This window comes from Perca flavescens, chromosome 19, assembly GCF_004354835.1.
Source record: "Perca flavescens isolate YP-PL-M2 chromosome 19, PFLA_1.0, whole genome shotgun sequence".
NCBI classification, from domain to species: Eukaryota; Metazoa; Chordata; class Actinopteri; order Perciformes; family Percidae; genus Perca; species Perca flavescens.
The window spans coordinates 13317713-13330048 of NC_041349.1; the positions used below are offsets into that span (position 1 = coordinate 13317713).

Genomic DNA, 12336 nt, shown 5'->3' on the forward strand with positions numbered 1-12336 from the left:
CTGGCATATGAAATGTCAACTGAAGACTTCAAACCCAAAAGTTGTGATAAAGCCGCCCAGTTTAAATGCGGTTGCCTGCTTCTGGGTTTCCCGTATTTGGAGTGGTATTACTACAGGATCAAATTTATAAAATATGAACCTTTTGAAGTCAGTAGTCGTGACCGCATTAGGCCCAAGAGAACAGCAGCAAGCTAATATATGAAAGATCTTGATTTATGTTTGAGTTGGCTCTCAAGGCATAGTTCCCGCTGAGCGTCTGTAAAACCCTAAAAGCGTAAAATCAGACCTGTGTTTCCATGACATGCATTCCCTTGATTTTGCAGCAAGATAGCGAATGAATGAATAGAAGGTGGAGGGACAAGCCTGCTCTCTATTCTCTTACCGTATAATCAGGAATATTTCCTTTTTATATGCCCCTGAAGCATCTTTAAACAGCACTTTTACTGGGTTAATGGTGGAATTCCCCATGGTTTTATATCTGAAAGGGATGGTTAAAAACAAAAATGCTGACCTGTCCGGCAGCCCCTGAAATCCTGACCTGGCTTGCTATTTGTTGAGTGTGAAATGAGAGAGAATACTTCTTTAAAAACCGCAGTAATCGTTCAATTTAATCCTAGCCTACTCCTAATGGAATCTGTCATCCATAAAATAAAGCCGTACAGATACTTTATTCTCACACCAAACTCCATTCCAAAATGAGACAATTTAGCCCAAAGTACTCTAAAAATGTCTCTAGACTCTTCTTATTAGATGCCTCCTAAATAGCATTTTATCACTGCCTACATTGGTATGAACAGAGGTTTACAGTCTTAGCTTCTTGAGTAACCCACTTTTGGCAATAAGCTGTACACTGGGCTAAAAACCAAATCCTGCATAAGGGTCTGAGATGTCGACAGGGGGTTGTTGTAGCATGCAAATGTGTTGCTGCGTTTTATTTTTGGTTTATACCCATTGCAAAAAAGCATTAAGCGTATATTTTGTAAATTTGGATAAATTCTTTTCAAAATACTGCGTGGGTCCCTCATGGACCAAGTAGTGACATGTTGGTTTGCAAACTTAAAAACACTTAATATCTTAAAAAAAAAAAAGTGTATGTAGTGGATTAACTTGAATATTTGAGTATCGGGGCTGGCTATTGTTTGACATAGCGGTGTGAAAATGATACACAAGTTTCTGTACCGAGACCAAAACATTCTGCTTTTATAAATACACCAACTTTTCTTTTCTTTTTTTTTTTCTTTTTTGTTGCCATTTTACACCTTTTATTGAACAAATGAAAGTGTAGAGACATACTGGAAATGGGGAGAGAGAGGGGTCGATTTAGTACCGACAAATGCAGTATGTTGTCACACAGGAAGTGATCAATTTTCAGTACTCAAGACAAACTGGGTCGATATAGTGGCTTGAAAATGCATCGCAGTTCTAGTTCCCACACTGCATGAGGATGTTGTCACAGCACTTTTTATATCTTGGAATTAAACCACTGCAAAGTGACGTTGGCAAACATCTTTTCCTTTTTTGAAATAATAATCACATCCACCACAGATTTCTGTACCGTTAGGCCCACATCTTTTCCTGTCGTTGGTCCAGTCAGTAGATCGGTTAGTCCATCTGTGTGTGTGTTCCTCTCTTTCTCTCCTTCCTCTCCATCCTTTTCCTTCTTCTTGTCCGTGTGATTCACGTCCGAACTCAAACCTCACACCGCACTGCACCGCACACTCGTCAGTGTTTCACCCCTCTGCAGCCTTCAAAAACACCCTGAAACATCCCAGCAATGCATTAACAACACAGACTTCACCACTGTGTGAGCCACAGGCAACACACACACACACACACACACACACACACACACACACACACACACACACACACACACACACACACACACACACACACACACACACACACACACACACATCTATTATAGTGGAATGTGATGGGTTTATGTGGGATGTTTGGTCCAGGCTGTTTTGGAGATGCTCATTAGGGTGCTGTTGCCATGGGGACAGAGACAGTTGGACAAAAATTTCTTCCAAAAATGGGTTTTAAAGGAGTCTGCTTGGCAGCGTGGAAGTATCCTTGAGTGACTTTTTTTTTTTTTTTTTAAATCTTGTTCTTAAACTGAATGTGCTTCTGTTTGCCGTCCAACTTTTTCTCTTTTTATCTCAACCGATTCTTTGTCTCCAGATCGAGGATGGAGGGAAGGCCGCCCTGTGCAAGAAGCTGAAAGCCGGCGACGAGCTCATTAACATAAATGGATCCGCCCTCTACGGCAGCAGACAGGAAGCCCTAATCCTCATTAAGGGATCGTACCGGATGCTGAAGCTCGCGGTCAGGAGGTAAACACTCGACAACAATGTGAAATGGATGCACAAAGGGCCTCGCACATTGTTGACACCCACATGAGATATCTGCACGCACACAGATTCTTCTCCTAAATAGTTTCACAACTTCAAAGTGAATACTTGAGCATTTGTCTTTAGAAAAAAACAGATGTGCGTTTGTCGGCCGTTTAGTTCTTCTCCTCACCGGCACTTAAGATGCCTTGGCGTTGAATCTGGGAAGGAAGGTGAGGGGAGGAGACGAGAAGTAGGTTGACTGTGCGTTTCCTGGTCTGTTAGGAATGTTGCTAGCCTGGCGTACAAACACGTTCTCAGAGCAGTGTTAAACAGGAAGTAGCCTTTGACCTTCAGGGTGTTACAGAAAGGAAGCTGATAAACTCTGATGTGCAAGGAGGAGTGGATGTCTGGGACTGTGTTCGAAATCACTTGGAATCGCATTTTCCTGTGCAGAATTATTATGATAATTAAAGACCAATTCCAGTGTTTTTCATCTCTTTTCTCATTATTGGAGCCATTCTGACAATGTGTCATGGTAACTTTGCACTTTTTTTTTTTTTTTTTTTTTTAGATACATTTTTTATTTATTTTTTCATTTTAAAACATCAACAGAACAGACAAACACACTTGAACAAGAACAACCACCCTCTCCCACCCTCTGCGTTCTCAAGGAAAACAAAAATAAACAAAAACAGAAATCACACCTCTCTTCTACTTCTTGTGATGCTGAGGTCATTAGGACCAGTGTTTCCTCTATGTTGATTTTGTAGCGGCGGCCCACCATGGCAAAATTTTGGCCGCCACGGTATCAGAAATAGGGCTGTACAAAAAATTTAGTCTTGGTTGCCTTTAAAATGATCCTGCTTACATAATGCACCCACGATTGGCTGCCACTCTAACAACTAATTAAACTATTCAGAGGTTATTGGGCCCGTCCAAAAAATCCTAAAGGAAACCCTGAGGATTGATAGCTGTGCTGCTGCACCTTTCCATAGGTCTATAGTCGATGACTTGGCTTTGTTGATCCTTGCTGTAGAGAGCTCAAGCATAACTATGTCCAGATACGCCAACTACTGTTTTATACAAGGGGAGGGGGGGCCAGCGCTGAGGTATCATTTTCTCGGTCACGGTTGAGCCAGCCAACCAAACTTTCTTCTGTCTCCCAAGCAGGTGTAATTTAGAGTCCTCATTAAGTGACAAAACAATCGGGTCAGTAGGAAGTCGACCTCCTATCACATCAGATATTATTGATGTTGTTTTATTCCAAAACTCATGTACTTGTTCACACTCCCAGACCATGTGTAGGAAAGTTCCAGTTTGTTCCAGTTGGCAGAACATGCAATAGGGAGTAGGAATCCAATATGTCCTATGTCATATGTTGAAGTGGATCTGCTGGTGATTTGGGTTCTTGGAACAGTGGGAAATGTTGTCCCAAACTCACTCTTTTTTTCTGGCATTTTTAGGCCTTTATTGTGACAGGACAGCTTAGATATTCGAGGGGAGAGAGAAGGGAATGACATGCAGCAAAGGGGCGCAGGTCGGAGTCGAACCTGCGGCCGCTGCGTCGAGGACTGATCCTCTGTATGTAGGCGCGCGCTCTACCAGGTGAGCTACCCAGCCGCCCAACTTTGCACTCTTCTTCTTCTCACACTGTTGTAGAGAATCAGGAAACAATAAATCTGACAAGAAATCTATTACATGAACACACCCAGAAACTAGCTTGCTGAATTAGCGTTTGTAGCTAATTGCACTGGGATCTTACTTTGTGTGGAAAAAGTTCAAAAATCCTTGCACTCTGGGAAAATGTCTGGCTTTTTAGCAGCTACATGCTCCACTATGTTCACCAGCTATTCTCCGTGCTTGGCAAGTATTGCACTGTGGGTTTATCAGAGCTTTAATCAGCTGTAATCAACAGTAAACTTGTGAGCCGTAAAAACCAAAACAGCTGAAAGATGCTAAAAAAAATAGCTTTTAGAGTCAGTTAATTCATCACTATGAGCGACCCCTTTCACATTACACGCAGTCTTTTGACCCATTATTAATATGAAAATATGATCAGGAGCAGCTTTAATGTTTGTTCACAGCACCCTGACGCTTGTTGGGTGAAATAAGGACTATAAATTGTTGCTTGTTTTGGTTTCCCACCCTGCTCCTCCCAGCACGGCGGTGGTGTTTTTGGCTCAGGAAGCAGAACTAATGGCAGGATTATTTCCACTCTCCGAACTAAAGTCAAGTTGGCGTCTATAGGTTGTTGCGTGAAACTGCCTTGCAAATCTGAGGTCAGATGTAAAAGCATATCTGCTCAAGTTCAAAGGATATATGCCGATCTCCAGGAAACGTTTTCAGTTTAGCACTTTGTTATCACCCAGATGTTAATTTGATTTTTCCCTCTCTATTTTAAGGAGCTACGTTTAAGGACCTAATTTTGACTCCCCTGTCAGCTAATTATAAATATTTATACACACTTTTGCTCGCTAATCATGTTGCATGTTCCGTTAAATTACCCATGGTTCTAGCAGCAAAGATGTTAAAAAAATACACTACAATAATACATTTTTTTTAGATAGAGGTTTCTTCACTATGAGTTGTGTTTACAGTTTAATCTTGATGTGTATATATATGTCTGTCTGTCAGTATTTTTAATTAATTAATCCATTCATTCATTCTAAACTCTAGACTTGTGTTGTTGCCACTTAGTGGATGTAGGTGGAAATGCAGCACGTTTAAAAGGTTTACAGTGCGTTTTAAATACTGTAGAGAAAGAAAAAAAAAAAAGTGCTTTATGTATCTCAGTTTCTCTGCTCCTCTGATACTTTGAGTAATTCTCAACTGGACTCAGACTTAAAACCAGTGTAGAAGATTGTCTTCTCTGGACAGCTTGAGACAGCTGTTTGTCAGCAACACGTCTTTTTCTCAGATTCAGATCCAGCAGTCCGAGCGTTGCTGGGTTTTCTGCTCCTGTTTCTGTGGCAGGCGGACCCCCTGTCTAATGCTGTTAGACACACACATACAGGCCAGCTCACTCATACACACACACACACACACACACACACACACACACACACACACACACACTCCACACACACACACACACACACACACACACACACACACACACACACACACACACACACACACAGACTCAGACATAGATGGACGCACACGGATGGATTTAGGAATGTAACTGGTTATGAGCATGCCACCCAGTTATATCCCCTGTGTGTGTGTGTGTCAGTGTCTGGTATGTGCTGTATGTCTGACTCTGAGGGGCTTTCCCTGTGTGTGTGTGTGTGTGTGTGTGTGTGTGTGTGTGTGTGTGTGTGTGTGTGTGTGTGTGTGTGTGTGTGTGTGTGTGTGTGTGTCTAAAGACCTGTGCGTCATTACCCATACATGCTCCACATGTGAAAGTAACAATTGTTCCTTTCTGGTTATTCTGTGTTTATATTATGTTATTATTTGGCGGGGGGCCGAGCCAACACTTTCATTGTTCGGTCTATAAAATGTCAGAAAATTGTGAAAAACGGCCATCACTTTTTCTCCAAACTCAAAAACAGTCCAAAAAATATCCAATTTACTGTCATAGACGACAAAGAAAACTAGCAAGAGAAGCAGCTATAATTAACTTTAAAAGATTAAATGAAACGATTCATCCATAATTGAAATAGTTGCTAATTTATCGACTAAGTTAACATTAAATTTTTTTAGCACTTTTTAAACCTTTCCTCATGGGATTTCTAAGATTTAAAACATTAAAAATATTAAATTTGGTCTTAAAACACCTTTGAGAATAAGGCCTAGTCAAGATTACATTCAACTTTATAATTACCTTTAATCTCTGCTAGTTTATGTGAAAAGAAATCTGTGTGTTTTTATGTGGTTTGTGTGTGTATTACTCTCTGTTTGCCTGAATTAGAGCTGTTATTTGTATTTTGGCCGGAGCACTGTAACCGTGGCCACCCCGCACATAAATAAGACTCACTTTGATTGACAAGTTACTGACACTAATAGCCAATCACGGCTCCAGTATTGGGCGGGAGCCTGTTGCACTTTGACCTCTGCCAATCACACCAGCTCGGTTTCAGTCATTACTGTAGGAACAAGGAACAAGTCTGGAAGGTACTGTAGGAGTCCGCTGCCAGAAATGATACACACACACACACACACACACACACACACACACACACACACACACACACACACACACACACACACACACACACACACACACACACACACACACACGTACGTGTTGCTCAGGGATGATGAAATGCTCACATTTGCACACTTGGTTCTTCTTGTATAGTTTTAACAGTGGAAAATGGCCCTTAGTCAAAAGCCAAAACTAGTTACCACCTCTTTTAATAACACAAGGGGACTGTTGGTACGGTGATGGCATGTGAATAGATGGACCTCTTGTTTCGTTTTCTGACTCAGTAGGTCATTATTATTAGGAGTGTAAAAAGTGTGTGTGTGTGTGTGTGTGTGTGTGTGTGTGTGTGTGTGTGTGTGTGTGTGTGTGTGTGTGTGATGTAAGCATAAATAAACCTATTAAATGTCAGCATGTGAGTAGCATGTTAGACAAAGAAGAAACCGTAATAACATTAACCCAACACAGGCCTCATCCTGAGGGGTCAGCAGGCGAACAAGCTACTTACAAGTTTGCTCCGATTGCAGTTTTCCATTTCTATTTCTGTTAGAGACCGATGAAAGATGTCCTTGTGAAACTAAAATAAAAGATTAAAAACAAGTACAGACATTGTTATCCACACACTCCCAGTCCTGCCTACAACAAGTACAGCAACAGGAGCAGTTTAGCCCTGCAGATTTACACATGATGATTTGCACCATCTACAAGAAAAGAAAGTCATAGCTGCTGCAGTTTTGACGCCTGTGCCACCTGCAGGCAATGAGATGTCGTGTGCAGTTTTTTTTTTTTTTTTTTTTTAGCTGCTCTTTGTGTGTGGATGAGGATTTTTTTTATTTTACTTTGTACATTAAAGTATTCATTAACTTTTTGGCCACTTGGGGGACAACAGAATAAACTGTGAACGCGGCAGTGATATACAGTATTATGGCCTTATGAAGTTGGAGGTTGAGAGGCAAGCTAAATTAGCATTCATGTAGAGTCATGTTTCTGTCCACAATGATATGAACGAGAATAGAGCTGAGGGGTGATCCATTGTTAATGTAAAAATATTGTTGCACTGCAGCTTGAAACCTGCAACCTGTTAAAGGTGCCGTAGGTAGATTGGGAAGATCCAGGACTTGGACTTCAGTCCCTCCCCCCTTTCTCCTAAGCTCCTCCCCCCACAAGGGAGAATGAATGCGCGTGCATGAGCAGTGATTCACATGCAGTTAGACACCCCCACCCTGGCCATGATTGGTGCATCTGAACAGGGAGCTGTGGATTTTTGCAAATCGCACTACAGGCTGTAGGTGGTGCCAGAGGAGCCGGATTTCTTTTTAATGACCTGCTTCATGTACAGTAGTTCTACTTCAGTAGTTCTAACATAGGGTCAGTTTCAGCAATATGACAGAAAGTTAGTTTTATAAGGCGTACCTACTGCACCTTTAAGATAGTTTTGACAACCATCATTCAAACGAATGTTAAAAAGTATAAAAGTCCTTTTTTGGACTGTAGGTGGCAACATCAACATTCTGTTGAAGAAGTCCCGCACACTGTCCATTACGCATGCAAATACTTTATTTGACAACAAAAAGCAGGACTTCTTCAACAAGTATTACTGGTAACCTTTACCTTTTCCGACGCACCTGCCCAAAAAAGAAGTGTGCAAAAGCGCTTTTGAATCGAACTTCAACATTTTAACATCTGCACATCAAAGCTGTTGCTGTTCTTAGGGTTAGTTCCTCCTGTTCCTGTTCTTCCTACAGGTGGCGCAGTTTGCAGACATGTAGAACTGGGGCACGTTCAATCTCAAAACGGCGTGTACCGTTTTGCTACGGTTTCCTGGTTGAACGACATGTTTCCTCGGGAACGGTGTGAAACGGTGAGCAAAGGGCTTTGAGTTATGTTTTCTCTCGTTAATTGGATGTTTCACAAGTGATACCCAATCAGCAGAGACGTGTGTGCAATCTCGTGGTAATGGAAAGGCAGAGCGCTCGCGCTCACAACAGTGTGTTCAACGCACCCCTGTTTCAGTTTCAGTCAAAAAAACACGTTGCTACGTTTTGTCGGGGCTGAACGTGGCCCGGGTCTGACAATGACCAAACAGCTCCCCCCTTTGTGGAGAATCTGTAGCCTTTTAACGGGAGTTTGTGTGCTCGTTACAAACTAGTTACATAAAGTTCTTGCATCTAAAACTACTTGTCCACGTGAAGCTTAAACTTAGGTATTTTTGTTATAAGTGTCAGCGTTGTGATTAGTTAATGGAAAACTTTTTGTCTGGGCTTCAGTTAGATGCCACCAAAAGAGAAAAACTGCATTTATTTGGCTCTGTCCTCAGCCAATTATATTGCATATTAAATGTTTGTATAAGTAAAACTAGGGTCTCTTTATGCACTGCTCCTTTTCTTTGGGGCCCTCTTTCTACACCACGACTACCTGGTCTTCCAAGATGGCTGCCTGCCAAACAGTTGTCAACCTTTCTGTCAAGCTATAGGGACTCCACTTTGTATGTTGTTTTATGTGCGTGCACACGTGTGTACATGTATTTTAGTAAGTGTGACAAGTTTGTGTGTGTGTGTGTGTGTGTGCCTTTTCTGTTATTCTAATCTCAATTAAAACTAACTTAACCTGAAGCGAGATGGAGAGTAGCTAGCTAAATGGATTTCTTCTTACAACCAATACGTTTGTCTTGGAAACATCAGGAAATGACTCACTGGGGTTCCCCCTGTACAGTATTTACTGTTGGAGCATTTGTATTTTTTAGGAAAATATTCTTGGTGGATTTAATTATACGATGTAAATGCAGAGGAAGGAATGGTGAAGTTGGCGAGGAGAGATGATGATTTGTTCAGAAAATGGTGCTATTGTGCAACTTTTCTGCTTTGATATGGAGGCTTGTTTTAGATTTATAAAAGGGTGTATTGTATCTGACAGGTTTCCAGAACATTAATAAGGAGTTCTGTAACACCGGAAATAAAAAACATTTGACTCTCGTGTTGTTGGTTTTTTCTTTTACTCCTAGATGGATGTTAAAACTCTCGTTCTTCCAAGTCGAGTCCAAACGTTTTCACGCATTACCTCTGCTTTTTGTGCTGTTTATCTCATCAGTAGTTGTTTGAGCTTTCCCTCCATCATTCACATCATTGTTCATTCTTTAAATAAAATATATTCAATTCAGAAGCATTGTCCTGCACTGCTGAAAGAAGAGCAGGCCTGCAGGCTAAATTTGGCAAACCACAGGAATTTACTGGCCTGCCCAGCAGTTCAGTGGAGGGATAAGACAGCAGTGTGTTTGGTCCCATTTTAGGAGTGATGCTTAAAATTTAACAGTGCAACTGATGTCAAAAAGGAACCACACTGCTGTTAACTAGTGTTTTATTTTTCTCATAATTAAGACGTCCTTTATCTCAAAGAATGCACACAAAAAAATACTGCAGCAAAAAACATAAACAAAAGAGAATTTAAGAAGTATGGTCACAGCAGTGACATTCAGAGTACTAAACTCCCATATTAAAAACAGTGAAATTACATTTGAAATCTATGTGCAAGTGCAAATAACTCTGCTGGATAAGCTCCGCAATGTATGTTTATATTCACAACATAAAAAAAACAGCATACTTTGCTGCGTGCTGAATATTAAAATGTGCAATGAAGCTGTAAATTTGGCATTAATGACTCGTTATTTTCTACAGGAACCGCATAACGCCACATTACTGTATATATAATTTCTACTTTTTAGATATTGAATGAGGAGCTATGGCATACATTTCTGCTGAACCCTTAATAGTAGTGCTGTCAAACGATGAAAATATTTAATTGCGATTAATTGCATTAATGTCATAGTTAACTCGCAATTAATCGCACATTTTTATCTATTCTAAATGTCCCTTGATTTCTTTTTGTCCCATTTTTTTTTTCTCATTTTAATGCTATTATTAACATGGAAAAGTGGATCGGCTTGCTTTGTGCTTTTGTGCCCTGGCTTTGACGAGAGGGCGGAGAATTTGCGTCCGCTGTGTGCTTGGCCATCATCAAGTGGTATTTCAGACTGGACGTGATGCGATGATAGCTCAGTTCACAACGACAAAACACACAGACCACTTTGGTCAATGGAACCATTTGGCAACTTTTTAAAAGTAAACTTTCCATTCAGAACCTTATTGGCATCTCGCGCTCACCATCCACTCAAAACTTAACATTAGCCTACTACTCTTTGGCCGGCTCGCGAGCCCAAACAAGGGTGTGTGGCGTGTTGTTTTGTTGTAGTTTTTCTAACGTTACTAGTTGTTGCAACAGCATGTGAAAAAACTACAAAGTTTGCTAGGTCAAAAACAACGTTAATCTTGCGGGAAAAAAAATTGCCGCCGTTAAAATGGGTTTACGTAAACGCTGTTAATAACACGTTTAACTGACAGCACTACTTAATAGGCATGTTACCTTTCAGCCCTCCACCCTCTTGTTGTTCAGTAAAACAGCGACCTCAGGTATTTTTTCTATCTTTTTGGGGTGTTTTTAGGTATGATGATGAATATATTTCTGGAAGGGAGAGAATGTTTGGGGATATTTTGTTAGGTTGACCTGGAAATGTTCCTTCTATAGTACTTCCTGTTTTTACCGACCTTTTGTTAGATCCAACTGGTGTGTGTGTGTGTGTGTGTGTGTGTGTGTGTGTGTGTGTGTGTGTGTGTGTGTGTGTGTGTGTGTGTGTGTGTGTGTGTGTGTGTGTGTGTGTGTGTGTGTGTGTGTGTGTGTTTCTCTCAGTGGGCAGCCATGGAAGAGGCAGGAGGACATTCTTCAGCTTTAGCATCATTTCCTGTTCTCTGCAAAGTTTCCCCCCCTCTACTTCCTGTCCAGCTTGGACATAATGCGTTTTGTGAACTTTGTGTGGAAAGAAGCAGCTTGCAAAGACCAAACTGTTTATTTACAGCTGCTGATGGAATAGGAAACGGCGCTTTAGATGCAGATGTGCATGTATTTGGTGTTTATTTTTGGTTTTACACTTGTTGAAGCCTCCCTTTGTGATTCAGGCTAATTAGACCTGAGTGTATTTGTTTTTCAAAAACAGAAGAGTCAACACAAAAGTATAAAGGAGCAATAATCTGCACCCAACTCCGATAATCTTGTACAACTGATGATTTCCTTGACCTCCTTAGAAACCAAAAAAAAAATCAGAGAAAATGCTTAAATTCAAGTTAGGTTCAGACCTTTTAAAATGACCGTAAACTTGGTCATTTTGAAATGTAATTTATTAAGAAAAGTCTCTTTTTCTCTGTCTGGTTGCGCCAGTCTTCTGCGCGTCCATGTGTGTCAAGTGTTGCAAAAAGATGTGCAATGCCCAGTGGGAAGAGAAATAACTTCAAATGCCACCCTTGGGTTGGGTTCAGGTCTCAGATTTGGTGTGTTCAGCCAGGTCGCTTCTTAAAGAGGCCGGGGTCTCAGTTTTATTCTTCTAAATGTATGTGGATGTTATCATTAGTCAGCCAAAACCTTAGCTCACCTTTTACCCATTAAAGAGTGCAGCTGTTTGTTTTGTAATTGCGATATCAATCTTTTTATATCAACGGCGGCAATCTCACTTTGGAAGGTAGTCTCTCACAAACTCAGAAGCACATCCAAACACAAGTTGGGGAAAAGAAAACGAGTCAGATTAAAGGGAAACAAATCCGGAAATATCCCACAGACTGGAGTTACGTGGCAGCAAGAAACGCTCACAGTGGCAGGAGGAGTGATCGTAAGGAAATTAAAATGATAATTACAAGAGAGGCTGAGATCATATTTGATGTTTTAACAGGGTAAACAGGACTTTATGAGTAAGCTCTTTCATCTGAGTTCACTTTTTCATCTCTGCTACACATTGACTAAACATTTATT

At 40.9% G+C, this 12336-nt stretch overlaps 1 protein-coding gene across 1 annotated transcript in view; it reads left to right on the plus strand.

The window, feature by feature from the left end:
* shroom4 (shroom family member 4) overlaps positions 1 to 12336 on the plus strand; it is a 77852-nt gene that overhangs the window by 26562 nt on the left and 38954 nt on the right. Inside the window, exon 2 of the mRNA XM_028564582.1 lies at positions 2188 to 2339. Coding sequence (XP_028420383.1) covers positions 2188 to 2339 — 152 coding nt within the window. The remainder of the gene's footprint in view (positions 1 to 2187; positions 2340 to 12336) is intronic.